This window comes from Oncorhynchus masou, chromosome 1 (assembly GCF_036934945.1).
Source record: "Oncorhynchus masou masou isolate Uvic2021 chromosome 1, UVic_Omas_1.1, whole genome shotgun sequence".
Classification (NCBI taxonomy): domain Eukaryota; kingdom Metazoa; phylum Chordata; class Actinopteri; order Salmoniformes; family Salmonidae; genus Oncorhynchus; species Oncorhynchus masou.
In genome coordinates this window covers 43,922,456-43,942,513 of record NC_088212.1, presented here as the reverse complement: position 1 = coordinate 43,942,513, position 20,058 = coordinate 43,922,456, and the positions used below count along the sequence as shown (strand labels likewise).

At 39.5% G+C, this 20,058-nt stretch overlaps 1 protein-coding gene across 3 annotated transcripts in view; it reads left to right on the top strand.

Moving 5' to 3' along the window:
* Positions 1–6,701: 6,701 nt before the first annotated feature.
* The window catches only part of ipo11 (importin 11), a 240,221-nt gene continuing 226,864 nt past the window's right edge, over positions 6,702–20,058 (top strand). Inside the window, exon 1 of one of the 3 annotated variants that reach the window (XM_064972628.1) lies at positions 6,702–6,802. Coding sequence is in view for 1 of the 3 variants with exons in the window: in XM_064972627.1 (XP_064828699.1) it covers positions 16,220–16,240 (21 nt within the window). In the remaining 2 variants the exon portion in view is untranslated. Of the gene's footprint in view, positions 6,803–16,195; positions 16,241–18,973; positions 19,002–20,058 lie in introns of those variants that run through there. The other 2 variants (XM_064972627.1, XM_064972629.1) reach the window with 2 other exon arrangements.

Genomic DNA, 20,058 nt, shown 5'->3' with positions numbered 1-20,058 from the left:
TCCCCTGGCTTCTATTGTTCTGTTAACACTGATTGTATTGATTTAACCTTTACTTATCCAGGTTCGTCACATTGAGAGAGAATTGATTTTTCAAGCGAGACCTGGTTCAACCAAGAAGGCAGCAGAGAAAAATATTTGAGACAAATATCAGACAAACTGTAGCAACTTGCAGGCATAGACACACCATACATTTTTGTCGTTGAGTCCCAGTAGTTGGTGTTGGATATGAAAGCGTAGTAAATTACACAGTGAACGAGAATAACTTGCCTCCAACCAAATTCATTTGAATTTGGAATAATTTAGTGAAAAATCGCAATTTCAGTCTTTATTATTACATTTTGGGAGTTTATGTGCAGTTGTAAATCAAACAATAACACAAGTTTTTTTAATTTCAATGTATTTAAAAAATAAATAGTGAATCGTACGAGGGTGCCAATATATTTGACCCCAACTGTATCTGTCTGTATGATGATCAGTTGACCATAATGATTTAGCTTTTAACCTGTAGCCATCATGTGTACTGCTCTGGTAAAGAAGAAGACAAAAATTGTAAAGCAATACAATGTAGCCTAATATACATTTTGTTTTAATTACAATAGCACATGCTAGTGCTTTCAGCATGTACATTCACAATACACCAGGGTCCAGTAACACATTATTAGCTCAGCTGTAGCACATGTTTAGCAACCTATTGACCTCCCAACACACAAAATGGTCCTTGATGCTCAGACAGAGTTTCAGATGGATCAGTCTGTGGGGTCCAGTTATTGTATAAAGTTCTTGGGGTAGAGTTTGAATAACATGTAGGCCTACGACTAACTAAGTATACCATTGTACCCTGAAAATGACACTCCTTCCTCTTTACTACATTGGAGTACAAATACTTCCCTGATGAAACCCTCTCAGAATAAATACTGTTCCTTTTTGTCCAGCTGGGAAAGGGCAGTGTGGAGTGCAATAGAGAGTGCGTCATCTGTGGATCTGTTGGGGCGGTATGCGAATTGGAGTGGCTCCAGGGTGTCTAGGATGATGGTGTTGATGTGAGCCATGACAAGCCTTTCAAAGCATTTCATGGCTACAGCTATGAGTGCTACGGGGCAATAGTAATTTAGGCAGGTTACCTTGGTGTTCTTGGGCACACAGACTATGGTGGTCTACTTGAAACATGCAGGTATTACAGACTGGGTCGGGGAGAGGTTGAAAATGTCAGTGAAGACACACACTTGCTGGTCAGAGTGTGATCACACAGCTGATGCTCTTATGCATGATTCAGTATTGTTCGCCTCGAAGTGAGCATAGAAGGCATTTTGCTTGTCTGGTAGGCTTGCATCACTGGGCAGTTTGTGGCTTGGTTTCCCTTTGTAATGCATGATAGTTTGAAAGCCTTGCCACATCCGACAAGTGTCAGATTTGTAGGATTCGATCTTAGTCCTTTATTGATGCTTTGCCTGTTTGATATTTCAACAGAGGGCGTAGCGGGAATGTCTTATAAGCGTCCGAATTAGTGACCCGCTCCTTGAAAGCGGCAGCTTTAGCTCAGTGCGGATGTTGCAGCCTCAGTGCAGCCTTTAGCTCAGTGCGGATGTTGTCTAATCCATGGCTCCTGGTTGTGATAATTACGTATGGTCACTGTGGGGATGACGTCGTCTAAGAACTTACACTCCTCAATGCCATCGGATGAATCCTGGAACAAATTCCAGTTTGTGCTAGCAAAACAGTCCTGTAGCTTGGCATCCGCTTCATTGGACCATTTCCGTATTGAGCTCTGCACTGGTTCTTCCTGCTTTAGTTTTTGCTTGTAAGCAAGAATCCATAAGATAAAGTTATAGTCAGATTTGCCAAATGGAGGGCGAGGGAGAGCTTTATGCGTTTCTGTGTGTGGAGTAAAGTTGATCTAGAGTTTTTTTTCACCTCTAATTGCACACGTGAGATGCTGGTAGAAATGAGGTAAGACTGATTTCAGTTTTCCTGCATTGAATTAGTCATATGTACGGGAAACACATTGTCCAACGAAATGCTTACTTGCAGATTCCTTTCTTGACAATGCAGCAATAATAATAAGAAGCTAAATATAAAATATAAGAATATGAACAAAGTAAATGTCTCAGTTGAATAGAAAACATTTTTTTTAGCATTGCGGGTATAAGGGGTTAGATTCAATCTGTAGTGTGGAAGATCTGCCTTATAACTGGATCATTTTCTATTGAACCGACATATGCAGTGTTTCACCGTTTATGGTGAATGCAGTGGGAACATTGCCTTCGAATTTAAATCGCACAATAGCGTGGATCTTTGGTGCTACGGATTGAATCTAGGCCCTTTGATCTCTGATCTCTTCCACCTGCAATGTGTAACACTTAACTGGATAATGCAAAGCAGCATGGAGCATAGCTCCATAACATCAAAGATCCACCACCATATTTCACCATAGGTATGACATACTTTTCTGCATATTCTTCTGTTTTTCAAAATCAACATTTTGCAATGGTCATCTCAGTCTCTAGACTTGAACCCCATTGAAAGTGTGGTTTTAATTTAAGAGTGCAGTCCATAACTGCAGGTGACGGGCAACTTTTAACAAACAGGAAAACCATTGCCGTGGCCTTCAATCAAGATTGGGCTAAATATTATAGTTGTGATTAGAATAGTTTTGGTGCTGAAAATTAAGATGATCTTGATCCCACTGGAAGGGGGAATTAAAGGTTTAACTAAGGTTTAGGGAAATGTTGTTAAATCTGAAACCCAAATATAATTAACTGTTAGGGATGTGAAAAATGTAAAACATTTCTTAATGTTTAAACTGACATTTTTTTAAATGTATTTTTTATTTTTTACTCTGCCACTATTTCAACGTAATTTCCTGTCCTCGAGATGCACTTTCAGGTTCCAACTCAGTATAGCTAGTATGCCAATCTGTAACGATCGTTATAATGAATGTCGGACCAAGGCGCAGCGTACGTTGAATTCCACATAATTTATTAAAGAAGTGAAACTTTAGCAAAGACTAAACAATAAACTAACAAACAACGAACCGTGACTAAAATACTACTTCAAAACATAAACAATATCCCATAACCCACAGGTGGAAAAAATGCTACTTTAGTGTGACCCCAATTAGAGACAACGATATACGAGTGCCTCTAAATGGGAATCATACCAAAACCCTAACATGGAAAAAACAACCTAGAACCCCACATAGAAAATATAAACTAGAATAACCCTCCAGTCACGCCCTGACCTACTCCACCATAGAAAATAAAGGCTCTCTATGGTCAGGACGTGACACAATCTTATCTAGCTCGCTAATGTTATCTGTTGTTGCTTTTTTGCTTTTACTACACCCTGTTCAAATGTTTAGCCATCTGGCCCTATGGCTGGTTTTGAAGCTGGATTTGTCATAAAAAGATAGTTTTCCCTATATCAATGCTTGTTAATGTCAAAGTTTTGGCATCTTCCATAAATTGTGGCCGTGAATCTGCCATAAAAATAGAATAAAATGAAGCTCCAGTAATATGGATAACTATTGTGTTTTTCTACATTGTAATGGACACGGTGCAAACTTTGGTAGGCTGCTGGCAGGCTTCGGCTGTGGAACAGCAAAGCAAAGTCAGCCCATGCTCATGGTTCTCACAGAGGAAGTGAAATGATTGGCTATAATGACTTTTCTCATGATCATGTACGTCGCAAATGACGTGTAACTATTAGTTCCTTGAATTGTATTTTGCGGGTGCCTTTTTATTATCTGGATAGACACTCTGTGGCGATTTTAGCATGCAAATCTTGGTGGGGCAAACTCCCCGTTTTTTTTTTTAATGTATGCCACAGCACAACACTAAACAATACATTAGTTGCACTATAACAGTGACAAACGGTGCCCACAAACTGTTCGGGCCTGGATAGCTCTGCTGTTGGGACAGCTTTTTCTTTCCAACACCATGGAGTGAATCCTTACCAATGCTGTACCTGGCTGTCAACAGTGCCTTGTCTGGCAGCGAAACAGTTCATTCAGCCTCATGTACTGCCTTTAAAAAAAACATAGCTGATATGGCTGACTTGCTTAAACAAATGTGTTTTCTACTGACAATTGAGATATACAAACTATGGCATAAGGGAACGACGAGCGGATAAGACATGCTATAGTCTGGCATTCTCTGGATTGATGGTGCTTTCAAGACAACTGGGAATTCTGAAGAAAAATAAGGTTGAATCAAGATGTCAAAAATGACACCATGGGGGGCCTCCCGAGTGGCACAGTGGTTTAAGGCACTGCATAGTGGTGCTTGAGGCGTCACTAGAGACCTGGGTTTGATCCCAGGCTGTGTCACAGTTTGCCGTGATTGGGAGACCCATGAGGCGGTGCACAATTGGCCCAGAAACGTCTGGGTTGGAGGAGGGTTTGGCTGGCCCAGGATGTCCTTGTCCCATTGCACTCTAGCGACTCCTTGTGGCGGGCCAGGCGCCTGCAAGCTGACCCCAGTCGCCAGTTGTACGGTGTTTCCTCCAATACATTGGTGCGGCTGGCTTCAGGGTTAAGCGAGCAGTGTGTCAAGAAGCAGTGCGGTTTGGCAGGGTTGTACTTTGGAGGAAGCATGGCTCTCGACCTTTGCCTCTCCCGAGTCCGTATGGGAGTTTCAGTGATAAGACAAGACTGTAACTACCAATTAGATATCACGAAAAGGGGGGTAAAAAATAAAAAATATTAATATATTTTTTAATTAAAACAAAACACCATGTTTGTATGCGGCTTTATAAACTCAATGATTTATATTTTATTGTTTGCAAACTAATGTGGCGCATACTAATGCCAAATTAACATGCAAAACAGGCAACAATTTTTTACTTTTTTTAATGCATTTCTTTAGCTGAACAAGTGGGGCTCAAAACAGTTGGGGCTCTGCCCTGAATGACTGTTCGCCACTGTAGACACTTGTGGTTTCTAGCTAACATCATACCAATCAAAGCAGTAGAGTAAACCATTCATCTTGGGGGAGTGGGTTTGCCAAATGCGATCATATCACGCAATTACACGATTCATAAAATGGTCATATAAAAAATAATAATACAGACTAGCTCAACAATAAATTAACATTTACAAATTATCCAATGGATTATGATAATTGTGTGGTAAAATAAGTAGTGATGCAGAAACATAAGTTTGTACCCCCCTATTTTGATTTGTTTCATGGCTCAGGCGGCCATGTGGACACAAGGCTGTTTAGTTCCTAGTTACGAAAACTGATAATTTTGCAGCTGTTTCTGATGAATAAATAATGCCATGCTGGGTGGCGGTAACATTAAAATTAAACTCAGCCCTGAAATGAAGAGTAAGCTTTAAACAATTTGTATGTCATATCATAGGAAAAGACAATGCATTCACATGGATTTGCACGAAGTGGGCAGTTCAGATTTGTCGCTTCAAGACCAACTATATCACACTTTGACTAAAACGATGACTTATTGACTTAAATCGTTGTGCAACATCATGGATAAGCTCTGGCTTTCTACTGGTGTGAGCATTTAAAAATGTAACCTCCATAACCAGGCAATGTATTTTCTATCATATCTGTAGAACCAACCATGATAACACAGAAAATGTGATGTTTACACCTATGTTTTGATAGTCAGTGATTACAACAGTGCCACGTACAAAAACTTGGTACATTTAACATTTTCAGGGCCCCTGACTGTACAAGTTGAATGTTTTTATGAAATAATTTGCTCAAAATGCATGAACTATACAGGAAATTGTTATAAACCCATATAAACTGTATTTTTTGTTGTATGACAATGTTTTATGATATATCACATGCCATACTTTTATTTTCGTGCATACATTTAATTCGACTGGTTTGGATTTCTTCCTCACAAATATGGCTGACATTTTCACCACATTTGGAACTTTGAGGTGTTTATGACGTAGGCCGTCTAGTAATTTAATAGGGTCTCTGTAGTTCCTTCTACTGCAGTCATTGCAATCAGACAGCGCTCACCTTACTGCTCTGTGTCTCTCAATGGAATGATGGCTCATTCCATTGATATATGACAGCGTGTTCATTGACGTCCAATAATTTGTTGTTAACGCCGTGTATGTTGGTGTTTGTGCTTTGTACTTGCAGAGCAATCATTGTACAATTTCTCCATTCGAGCCTGCACAGGTTTTCGACATGGCATGGCTGCATATCAACAGAAATAATTTATGTAATCAGCGCGCGGATTTTCTCACTCCGTCCCTTATCGCACTTCTTTCCTGTGAAGAGCCTGTCTAATGTCTGTTCTAATGTCTGTTGTTGAGGGGTTGCGCTGCTGCCATCAACGGTTTGGGTCTCATGGTGCCTGAGACCCAAACCGTTGTGTCACTTTGTCATTATGGGGTATTGTGTGTAGATTATTAAGGGGAAAAATTATATTTAATCAATTTTAGAATAAGGTAACGTAACAAAATGTGGAAAAAGTTAAGGAGTCTGAATACTTTCCGAAGGCACTGTATTTGGACCATGCCTGCATGATTTGGACAATTCATTTAAACATTTAAAATGTCTCTATACTTCAGCATTTAGGATTTGAGATCAAAAGTGTAGTATTTTAGTGAAGCTGGTGGTGGCACAGACATGTATTTATGTACACGATCTAAAATAACTTAAGTTAAGCTATTGGTGGTAAGGCAATATTGTACGTCATCAAAACGCGTCTTGCTTGCTGTGGATCGCGCCCTTCCAAGCGACAGCGTGTGCGTTTGTAGCTGCGAACAGCTGACACAAGATTAGTCAAGTTTCAGTGTTTCTATCAAGATATCATTTCTTAGGTGAGTCGTAATTTGTGACTGCAATCTGCAAAAGTGTGCCATTCGCAAATGAAAGCCTCCCCCTTAAGTCGTGTTAGCAACATCCTTGTAAAGATAGCTAACGTTAGCTAGCTTGCTAGTTGACAGACACGTTTCTTCCAAGTTTCTTCCTCCGCGTCTGTGTTGACAATTCACCTAGCTAACGTTACATGAAAGAAACGTAGCAAGCAAATTTAGCGCTCTAGTCTCTACCAAGCTACTGAGGACAAATTCTCCAACGATTTTTTTTTTTTTTTAGAATAACCGACGTACGGTAGCTAGCTAGCAAGGTACCTCTAGTTTAGGTATCTAGCTAATGTTAGCTACTGTAGCTAGCTATGTATTTGACAGCTTTGCAGAATAGCAAAAATATATTTTAGGTATGTATTGTAGCTAGTTAACGTTAGCTCTATTTTTATTATAATAAGAGCCCAACGGTATGAAGCTTTCCAGCTGCAGAATGTGCCTTGAGAGTTGAGGCTAGTGGGGGTGGTCAGATATGCCAAATCATTGTTTTGATTTTATAGCTAGGACGAGGGCTAACGTTAGTCATATCCATCTTGCAGTGAAGCTAGCTATGTTTCATCTGTCTAACTATGACTGGACTCTTGCTCGTGATGATACTCCCAGCAATGCGTATTGAATCAGAAATTCTGACATTTCTGATACGTCTTTTAGTTTACACAGGCCTATACCACCAACAAAACAAACTCCCAATTGTTTTTGATATTCTAATATGTTGTTTCGAGAGCACATCTGTGTAACCACACTCCAATGAAACATACACATATCACCCACTGATCAAATAAAATCAAACGTATTTATAAAGCCTTTTTTACATCAGCAGATGTCACAAAGTGTGAATACAGACACTCAGCCTAAAACCTCAGAGAGCACATGGCCAGATTGTTCTTCAAGATGTTCATCGATGACCAGCAAGGTCAAATAACAATCACAGTGGTTGTAGAGGGTGCAACAGGTCAGTACCTCAGGAGAAAATGTCAATTGGCTTTTCATAGCCGAGCATTCAGTGAAAGACGAAAAAAGCAGGTCCGGGACAAGGTAGTGCGTCCGGTGAACAGGTCAGGGGTTCCATAGCTGCAGGCAGAACAGTTGAAACAGGAACAGCAGCACGACCAGGTGGACAGCAATGAGTCATCAGGCCAGGTAGTCCTGAGGCATGATTCTCGGGCTCAGGTCCTTTGAAAGGGAGAGAGAGAATTACTTAAATTCACACAGGACACCAGATATAAGACTGATCCGAGCTTCCCGGGCACATATACTATTGCAGTATAGATACTGGCAGCTGAGACAGGGTCAGGGGACACTGTTGCCCGTCCAATGATACCCAACCAGGCAGGATATAACTCCACCCACTTTGCCAAGGGATAGCACCCACACCACTACAGGGATATCAACAGACCACCTACTTACTACCCTGAGACAAGGCTGAGTGTAGCCCACTAAGAACTCCTCCACCGCACGAGCCTGAGGGGGCGCAAAACCGGACAGGAAGATCACGTCAGTGACTCAACCCACTCAAGTGATGCACCCCTCCTAGGGACTGCATGGAAGAGCACAAGTAAGCCAGTAACTCAGACACCATAAATAGGGTCAGAGGCAGAGAATCCCAGTGGAGAGAGGGTGAAAGAATGTACTAGAAGTATTTAAAATTAAAAATAAACATACATACGGAGCCTTACATATAAAGCAAGCCTTACATACGGATGGGGAACCCATAAGATATCGCTCTTATGCAAAATGTAATAACATTTTGTACCTGTAAAATTTGGGCACCTACTCATTCAAGGGTTTTACTTTATTTGTACTTTTTTCTACATTGTAGAATACTAGTGAAGACATTAAAAATATTAAATACCAAATATGGAATCATGTAGGTACCAAAAAAGTGTTAAACAAATCAAAATATATTTCTTACTCTTTCAAATGACTGCTCGGCTTGTTGACTGCTCGGTCCACACAGCAGACTTTTTTGGCATTGACTATGTCCCCATTACCAGTAAAACATAATCAAAACCTATTTCTTTCACTTACTTGCTGTGCTGGTTCGTTGTTAATTTGTTCAGTCATTTCATTCTCAACCAGGATTTCTATGGAACACCATTTGGGTCTTTGCGTGTCAAAAAAAGAGTCAAATAACACTATTTTACGTGTCAATTAAGCTTATTGACCAATCAGGACCTGTATATAACTGCACATGTCACATAATCATAACGTGTTTATACATTTTTTACGTTACTACACGTTGATTACACTATCACTTGTATTTCATGTCAGACTGATTCATCGATACGTATGCTATGATGCTGGTAAAGTTGTCTCGCGTACCTATAGTGCTGGTCATAAAAAAAGCTAGCTCATGGATGCAAGCAATGTTCTTCCCCAAAAACATAGCATAGCATAACATCTGTTAGCTAGATATCTATATAGCTAGGTGTAATTTAAAATAACCCTCATTTACAAGACATTTCTTATTTGATTAATGGTCGGACCCATCTGTGAAGCTAGCCACAATAAGGATTAGCCACAATAGTGGACTTTGCGGTTAGCCTTCAAAGTAAAAGTAAGTAATTGACATTGATGTAAATGAATACAAATAGTAGAATTAAGCCATAATTGAATAGATCATGCTAAACAAAGTTGGAATGTTATATAAAATCAACTAAATACAATAGTTTGTTAATTTCACAATCTGTTGTAATCACACTGGATGTATTATACTTTATAATTGCATTGGGGGCATACTTGTTTCACTGTACAGCCTTACCTATGGATTGTGGCTCAATGACATGGGTTTACTCAGTGACACCCAGAGAACATTAGTGTCGTAGCTCTAATTGTGGGACTCTGAAACAACTGAATTGAGCACATTTATTGTCAACCTATGTGTATTAAACACTATTCCCGAGGAAAAACAATACCGCGTGGATGTTTTTGGAGTCTGATAACTCTGAGGATGTTGGCGAAAAAATATATTGGGTAGACTGATACCCCATTTCATAGCTTCACATTCCAAACTTGTTTAACATGATCTAGTCTAAATATGGCATGATTCCTCCAATTGTAACCATCACTTTCAGAGGTACCTTTATTTTGAAGGCAAACCACAAATTCCACTATTGTGCCTAATCCTTATTGTGGCTAGCTTCACAACACATAACCTGGTCCGGTTGAGCCTCACTAGCCGGATGAAGCAAGCTGACTGCTAATAACGTTAGCTTTGGGCAACAGGGTTAAGTAGCTGGCTGCTATTTATTTTCATGAACTGAAGTTCAATTTCAATAGGCGAACAACAAGTATAGCTAATACTTACTAGGATTCCCAAATCATTGCTAAACATAGTGAAAATTACTGCAGTTTCTATTGGTCATTGTTTTCATGCTGGTTGTATTGGTGCTAGCAAGCTGAAGCTAGCTAGCTACCCCAGAAGGTGCGGCCCAACAAATAATGCTTTATTACCAACTCAGTATTGTAAACTCGTCGTTCGTGGCCGGTGTTTTCTTGTTTGCAGACTTTTTTGTACAGCTTCGACAGTGGTGGTGGCGCTTGGCTTGCACATGCAAATTCAGAACACACAACATTCTATAATAGAACTGTGTTATTTGAAGTGTCAAATTAAATGCTTATTTAACGTGACAAATTGTGTTATTTGACATATCTTTTTTGACAATCAAAGACCCAAACGGCATTCCATAGTATGTCGTGAAGCTAATAGCAGTGATATTATTACTGTGTAACTTTGCTCAACAAAACTGCCGACACAGGCTGTGAACAAGCGATTCGGGGGCATTTTCTGAGCCTCTTTACTGTGTCGCCACCATGCTCGATGCTAAGTACAAGGACCGCTATTTCGATGCAGACAAACAGGGTTTACTTGAAATGTTACATACACAGCTGGACAAGATGGAAACGGACACGGTGACAGTGCGCACTAAGGAAGAGAGGTCATGGACAGACAGAGCTGAAACTTCACTGCTTGACATGTACAGTGGCTTGAGAAAGTATTCACTCCCTTGGCATTTTTCCTATTTTGTTGCCTTACATTCTGGAATTAAAATATATGTTTTAAAATATATGTTTTGGGGGGGTTTTGTATCATTTGATTTACAAAACATGCCTACCACTTTGATGCAATTTTATTTATTTATTGTAAAACAAGCAATAAATAAGACACTAACTTAACTTGAGCGCACATATCTATTCACCCCCTCCCCCAATGTCAATACTTTGTAGAGCCACCTTTTGCAGCAATTATAGCTGCAAGTCTCTTGGGGTATGTCTCTACAGGCTTGGCACATCTAGCCACTGGGATTTCTGCCTATTCTTCAAGGCAAAACTGCTCCAGTTCCTTCAAGTTGGATGGGTTCCGCTGGTGTACAGCAATCTAAGTCATACCACAGATTGTCAATTGGATTGAGATCTGGCTTTGACTAGGCCATTCTAATACATTTAAATGTTTTCCCTTTAAACCACTCCAGTGTTGCTTTGGCAGTATGCTTAGGTTCGTTGTCCTGCTGGAAGGTGAACCTCCGTCCCAGTCTCAAATCTCTGAAAGACTGAAATGCGTTTGCCTAAAAAATGCCCCTGTATTTAGCGTCATCAATTATATTTTAAATTCTGAACAGTTTCCCAGTCACTGCCAATGAAAAACTTCCCCACAGCATGACGCTATCACCACCATGCTTCACTCTTGGAAATGTGTTCTCGGGGTGATGAGAGGTGTTGGGTTTGCGCAAGTGATAGCATTTTCCTTGATGGCCAAAAAGCTCAAGCTCAATGCTCTAGTCTCATCTGACAAGAGTACATTCTTCCATATGTTTGGGGAGTCTCCCGCATGCCTTTTGGCAACACCAAACATGTTTGCTTATTTTTGTACTTTTCTACGGCTTAAAGTGGTCCTCTGGACAGATATTCCAATCTCTACTGTGGAGCTTTCCAGCTCCTTCAGGGTTATCTTAGGTCTCTTTGTTGCCTCTCTGATTAATGCCCACCTTGCCCGATCTGTGCATTTTGGTGGGCAGCGCTCTCTTGGCAGGTTTGTTGTGGTGCCATATTCTTTCCATTTTTAAATAACTGATGTAATGGTGCTCTGTGGCATGTACAAAATTTCTGGTGTTTTTTATAGCCCAACCCTGATCTGTACTTCTATACTTCTGGTGGTGCCCCTTGCTTAGTGGTGTGGCAGACTCTGGAGCCTTTCAGAACAGGTGTATATACTGAGATCATTTGACAGATCATGTCACACTTAGATTGCACACAGGTGGACTTTATTTAACTAATTATGTGACTTCTGAAGGTAATTGGTTTCACAAGATCTTATTTAGGGGATTCATAGCAAAGGTGGTGAATACAGTTGAAGTCGGAAATTTCCATACACCTTAGCCAAATGCATTTTAACTCAGTTTTTCACAATTCCTGACATTTAATCCTAGTAAAAAATTCCCTGTTTTAGGTCAGTAAGATCACCATTTTATTTAAACTTCTTGACGCTACCCATCCCTCTCGCGGGATCATTTTTGTCAGCAACCGCTGAATAGCATAGCGCAACAGTCAAATAATATTACTAAAAAATATTAATATTCATGAAATCACAAGTGCAATATTGCAAAACACAGTTTAGCCTTTTGTTAACCCACCTGTCGTCTCAGATTTTGAAATTATGCTTTACAGCGAAAGCAATCCAAGCGTTTGTGTAAGTTTATCGATAGCCTAGCATAGCATTATGTACACTTAGCATCAGGAAGCTTGGTCACGAAAATCAGAAAAGCAATCAAATTACCCGTTTACCTTTGATCTTTGGATGTTTTCACTCACGAGACTCCCAGTTACACAAATGTTCCTTTTGTTCCATAAAGATTATTTTTATACCCAAAATACCTCTGTTCGTTTTGTCGCGTTATGTTCAGAAATCCACAGGAAAGAGAGGTCACGACAACATAGACGGAAATTCCAAATAGTCTTCATAATGTCCACAAACATGTCAAACGTTTTTTATAATCATTCTTCAGGTAGTTAAAAAAAAATGATAATATATCAACCGCGTGTGTAGGTTTTTCAATAACAGCGGGAGGAACAATGGCGGCTTTACTCTGTAGCGCAAAAACTCAGAGCCCCCACCTATCCACTTACCCAATGTGATCTTTCAAAACAAAAGCCTGAAACTATGTCTAAAGACTTGACACCTAGGGAAGCCAGAGAAAAAGGAATCTGGTTGATATCCCTTTAAATGGAGGATAGGCATGCATTGGAACAGAAGGGTTTCAAAATAAGAGGCACTTCCTGATTGGATTTTCCTCAGAGTTTCGCCTGCAATATCAGTTCTGTTATACTCACAGACAATATTTTGACAGTTTTGGAAACTTTTTAGTGTTTTCTATCCTAATCTGTCAATTATATGCATATTCTAGCATCTGGTCCTGAGAAATAGGCCATTTACTTTGGGAACGTTATTTTTCCAAACATAAAAATAGTGCCCCCTAGCTTCAAGAGATTAAAACCTCTTGAGGATATGGAGACGCTAGCGTCTCAACTGGCCAATTGCCTGGGGAAATGCAGAGCGCCAGATTCAAATAAAATTATATAAAATTCAAACTTTCATTAAATCACACATGTAAGATACTCAATTAAAGCTACACTCGTTGTGAATCCAGCCAACATGTCCGATTTAAAAATTATTTTCGGCGAAAGCATAAGAAGCTATTATCTGATAGCATGCACCCATCTGAACCAGTAGTAAACAAAAGAGCTAGCGTAGCAGGCGCTACACAAAACGCTGAAATAAAATATAAAACATGCATTACCTTTGACGAGCTTCTTTTGTTGGCACTCCAATGTGTCCCATAAACATCACAATTGGTCTTTTTTTTAAATTAATTCCGTCCATATATACCCAAAATGTCCATTTATAAAGCACGTTTGATCTGGAAAAAAACAGCTTACAAAAACAGAACGTCACTACAAAACATTTCAAAAGTTGCCTATAAACTTTGCCAAAATATTTCAAACTACTTTTGTAATACAACTTTAGGTATTTTTAAACGTTTATAATCGATCAAATTGTAGACGGGGCAATCTGTATTCAATACAGCAAGTAAATAAACCATGCACCTTTTTTTGTCTTGCGTAACTCTCAACAATGTAATGTTGTTCCAGGATGTTCTTCTTCTTCGTTGCACAAATGATTAACTTCAACCAAATTCCAAAGACTGGTGACATCCAGTGGAAGTCGTAGGAACTGTAAAATGGTTGCTATCAAATATCCCTTGGGAAAGGCAACTGAGGGAACGGTCAGAGGCCAAGAAATAAAAAATCTAAACAGTTATTCCTCAGGGTTTTGCCTGCTACATAAGTTCTGTTTTATTCACAGACATGATTGAAACCGTTTTAGAAACTTCAGAGTGTTTTCTATCCACACCTACTAATCATATGCATATAATATATTCCTGGCATGAGTAGCAGGAAGTTGAAATTGGGCACGCTATTTATCCAAAAGTGAAAATGCTGCCCCCTATCCCTAACAGGTTTTAACTTCCTGACGTCTTGAGATGATACTGTGGATATCGATACTTTTGTACCTGTTTCCTCCAGCATCTTCACAAGATTGTTTGCTGTTGTTCTGGGATTGATTTGCACTTTTCATATCAAAGTACGTTCATCTCTAGGAGACAGAACGCGTCTCCTTCCTGAGCGGTATGATGGCTGCGTGGTCCCATAGTGTTTATACCTGCCTACTATTGTTTGTACAGATGAACGTGGTATCTTCAGTCATTTGGAAATTGCCCCCAAGGATGAATCAGACTTGTAGAGGTCTACAATTATTTTTTCTGAGGTCTTGGCTGATTTCTTTTGATTTTCCCATGATGTCAAGCAAAGAGGCACTGAGTTTGAAGGTAGGCCTTGAAATACTTCCACAGGTACACCTACAATTGACTTCAGGTCAATTAGCCTATCAGAAGCTTCTAAAGCCATGACATCATTTTCTGGAATCTTCCAAGTTGTTTAAAGGCACAGTCAACTTAGTGTATGTAAACTTCTGACCCACTGGATACAGTGAATTAAAAGAGAAATAACCTGTCTGTAAACAATTGTTGAAAAAATGACTTGTGTCATGCACAAAGTAGATGTCCTTACCGACTTGCCAAAACTATGGTTTGTTAACAAGAAATTTGTGGAGTGGTTGAAAAACAAGTTTTTATGACTCCAACCTAAGTGTATGTAAACTTCCGACTTCAACTGCACATATGCACGCACGCACCACTTTTCAGTTTATTTTTTTGCATTTTTTTAAATGACTTTTTTCCCCATTTCATGTCACCAATTTTGAGAATTTTGTTTTTGTCCATCACATGAAATCCAAATAAAAATCAATTTAAGGTACAGGTTGTCATGCAAAAATATAGGAAAAAAGCCAAGGGGGATGAATGCTTTTGCAAGGCAATTTATGATGAAATCCTGGTTGAGTGAAATGACAAATGAACAATGAAACAGCACAGCAAGTAAGTGAAAGAAATTGGTTTTGATGATGATTTACTGGTAATGGGGACATATGTAAATGCCACTGAAATAACTTTTTAGTCAGTGTGGTGTGTGTGTGTCTGTAACCTTTATTTAACTAGGTAAGTCAGTTTAGAACAAATTCATATTTACAATGACGTCCAAACCTGGATGAAACTGGGCCAATTGTGCGCCACCCTATGGGACTCCCAATCACGGCCGGATGTGATACAGCCTGGATTCGAACCAGGGACTGTATTACACTTCTTGCGCTGAGATACAGTGCCTTAGACCACCGTGTGTGTGTTAACTTTTTAACTGTCTTTGAATGCTTAAAGGGCCTTTAAATTTTAATATTGGTATTGTTTGTTTTGGCAAGGAATATATTGGATATTGGTATCGGCCAAAAATGTCATTTCAGTGCATCACTAATTTAAATGGTGAAATCTGACTTCCTGATTCATCAATAACCAAGGACTGGTTCAGGAGGACCATGAATAACGGGCAATAGGTGTGAGTGCATGTGTTTCATCCGGCCACAGGTTTTAATTAGAGGTCGACCGCTTATGATTTTTCAACGCCAATACCGATGACTGGAGGACCAAAAAAAGCCGATACCGATTAATCGGCAGATAAAAAAAAAAAAATGTATTTATTTATTTGTAATAATGACAATTACAACAATACTGAATGAACACTTATTTTAACTTAATATAATACATAAAAATCAATTTAGCCTCAAATAATGAAACATGTTCAATTTGGTTAAAATAATGCAAAAACAAAGTGTTGGAGAAGAAAGTAAAAGTGCAATGTAAAAGAGCTAACGTTTATGTTCCTTGCTCAGAACAGGACAACATATGATAGCTGGTCGTTCCTTTTAACATGAGTCTTCAATATTCCCAGGTAAGAAGTTTTAGGTTGTAGTTATTATAGGACCTTTTCTCCCTATACCTTTTTGTATTTCATAGACCTTTGACTATTGGATGTTGTTTTAGGCACTATAGTATTGTCAGCCTAATCTCGGGAGTTGATAGGCTTTAAGTCATTGGGGCGGCAGGGTAGCCTAGTGGTTAGAGCGTTGGACTAGTAACCGGAAGGTTGCGAGTTCAAACCCCCGAGCTGACAAGGTTGTTCTGCCCCTGAACAGGCAGTTAACCCACTGTTTCCAGGCCGTCATTGAAAATAACAATTTGTTCTTAACTGACTTGCCTGGTTAAATAAAGGTAAAATTAAATAAACAGCGCTGAGCTTCAAGCTTTGCGAAAAGCTGCTGGCAAACGGAGGAAAGTGCGGTTTGAATGAATGCTTACGAGCCTGCTGCTGCCTACCACCGCTCAGTCAGACTGCTCTATCAAATAATTGACTTAATTATAATATTATAAACAGGTCATTAATATTTTGCCAAATCCGGAAACTACATAACGTTTATTCTTTCTGTGAAATACGGAACTGTTCCGTATTGTATCGAACGGGTGGCAACCCTAAGTCTAAATATTGCAGTTACATTGCACAACCTTCAATGTCATGTCATAATTATGTAAAATGCTGGCAAATTAATTACGGTCTTTGTTAGGAAGAAATGGTCTTCACACCGTTCGCAACGAACCAGGCGACCCGAACTGCTGCATATACCCTGACTGCTTACACTGAATGAAAGAGAAGTGACACAATTCCAGGCAGCGCATTGATTATATGCAACGCAGGACAAGCTAGTTCAACTAGTAATATCATCAACCATGTGTAGTTAACTATTGATTATGTTAAGATTGATTGTTTTTTATAAGATAAGTTTAATGCTAACTAGCAACTTACCATGGCTCCTTGCTGCCTGCGCTCGCGTAACAGGTGGTCAGCCTGCCACGCAGTCTCCTCGTGGATTGCAATATAATCAGCCATAATCGGCATCCACAATTGCCGATTACCCATTCTTATGAAAACTTGAAATTGGCCCTAATTAATTGGTCATTCCAATTAATCGGTCAACCTCTAATCTGGGGACCCGTACCAAATCTTTTCAGTCTCCTGAAGGGGGAAAGGCATTGTCGTGCCCTCTTCACGACTTTCGTGGTGTGTTTGGACCATAGTAGTTTGTTGATGTGGACACCAAGGAACTTGAAACCGTCGACCCGTTCCACTACAGCCCTGTTGATGTGAATTGGGGCATGTTCAACCCTCCTTTTCCCATAATGACAACCTAATTACGGCTAACGTTGTAGCTGTTTAAAGCTAATTCCCTGCAGTTCTACACATTTTGCCATGGCTTATGCATTCCGAGTGACTCAAACATAACAAAATCTGTGGGGGCCGATGCCATGATAAAAATACTCCTGAGTGCAGATTTTATTTTAAATTCTCTGACTGTCTAGCTTTTATTTTTCTTTCAAAGATACTCGTACTTAAAAATGTATAGTTCCATTTATCTTTTCTACATGATCTGGTTTTAGTCATTTAAGTTTACACTGGAAACGCTTTTCCATCTCAATTTGTTTCTTCTCTAAAAATAAGTAAATAAATGTGTTCTAATGTGTTCTTTTGGCAGTGAATTTAAATGCATTTTTCATGACTCATTGCTAACAAGCATGTTTCCTCTTATACTTGTTTCTTCTCCTTGAATCCTCTTCTCACTTCCATCTGACTGAGTAGGAAGTGAGTGAAGGTTTGGAGAAGGAGTCGAGGAAAGGCTATTGAGATTCAGCTTGGGTTAGTTTAAAACGTGTTGCAATATGCTGCTGTATGATATTTAACACTTCTTTGTACTGAGTTTAGCATCTATCACCATACTCTGTAGGCCTACACAACAGCATTCTCTCTTGTTTGGTGTTTTGGATTCTAATTTCTTCATGCCTCTAGATGGCAGTCTAGCAAAGCTGATTTCCTTACTGAATAGGCCTTCCCCTGCACACCTTGTGCTCTGATCTCTGGCTGTCTGTCTGTCTCTGTTCTTCTAGCTTTATGGCACAAGTGCTGGTGTACGAGTTGCTTTTATCCATTGCTGGATATGCAGTGTTCTGTATGAATTTCAAAGGGATATGTGGATAAAACGTGAGGGAGCATAGCTTTGTGTGTGTGTGTGTGTGTGTGTGTGTGTGTGTGTGTGTTTAAAAGTAAAAACATGTATGTACCAATCCCGGATTGCCCGTTTACATTATCATATATTTTACTCTCCTAGCCTACTTGATATGCCTAAGCGTTTCAGCTTGTTTTTTGTCTTTTTAAAGGTTGTGAACAGTCATGCTGATTCCCATGTAAAATAGCCTTTTGAGTGACTAAATGTCACCCATAATATTTTTCCCTGAGAAAAAGTACTTTATCTCTCATAGCTAACTACCAGGATGTTTGAGAAGACCGGCTGAGTGGGCAGGAATCTTGGCTGACAGCTCTTTGAAACGCCTAGGTTAAGAAACTTGGATGCAGTAAAATCCTTTCAAGCAAATTTGGTGATACAACATTGAAATTGCATCAATTGTTTTTAATTTTTTTTATATACATCTCCCATTTGGCACTCCCTTAAGTATCTTTGCCATAGATGAATAGTGTAAACTTATAATTATATTTGCTGACACCCTACAGTAAAATTTTGGCACCGGTAGAGTAGCTATATAAACCACGCCCTTCCGCTAACATGCCTTCTCCAATGTTGGTTACAAGCCGGTACATAAATTAGGTAAGCGACTATCATGTTACCATTTGTGTATTAAAATGAGTTGGAGTGACGTCACCCTATCCCCTTAATAATCCCCCCTCCTGAATCCAAATGTTTGACATGGGCAAGGATCAGTAACTTTTTATGATCACACTTTGTCAATGTAGAAGCGACGGCCATTTTTCATACTTCGGTTATTATACTTTGATCTGGTTGAATCGAAATATAACATTTCATGAAATTCCTGATTTTGACTATTCATTGCCTTTAACTCCTCAAATGTTTCTACTCTCATTAAATCGCAGCGATATAATTCCAACACAGCTTCCCATGTTTATAGGGTATTGTAAATGGCCATTCTGTGCCTGTTAATTACATTTCCGTTGATAGCGCTGTTAGCTGCCTTAAGGAACCCACTATTGTTTGCTCCACCTATGCTATTAATAGAATTATATCAAGCTAATGTTTTGCTACATGTGTCCACATGCGGAGTGGTATTGTCCATAGTAATCTTGTGCACATTTACCTGAATTCTACGACTAGCTCTGCAACTTTGAATCCAATCAGGAAGCCTATTGTGGTTATCTCATCCAGTTCGATTGACTCTTGTCACCATGGATACTCCTGCTGTTTTCAAGCCCCACGAAGGGCTTGGACTGTTACATATAAATGTGTGAAGCCTGATGTCTGAACTGGACTTTCTGGATGGATGTCTGGGTGCATGACACTAGCCCAGAAGTTCTGGTTATCTCACAGACCTGGCTGAGTAATTTGATTATGGATAAGGATGTTGCCATTGCAAACGACAACATTTTCAGATGTGATGGGCAAAAAAGGGGCTATTTATGTAAGACCTTTTATGTCATAATGCTTTCTTAAAAGTGTCCATAAGCCAAAATATTTATATTTATTGCTGTGGTCTACTGTGTAAGTGGAAATTCTCACCCCAGGCATTCCGTCATAATCTGTTATGCAGAGCTGTTTTATACTAGCTGCATACCAGACACTGTTTTGCCACTTTTCATCCATTTTTACCTCTGGTTGATAAATATGCCCCTTTCGAGCGATTCAGAGTCAA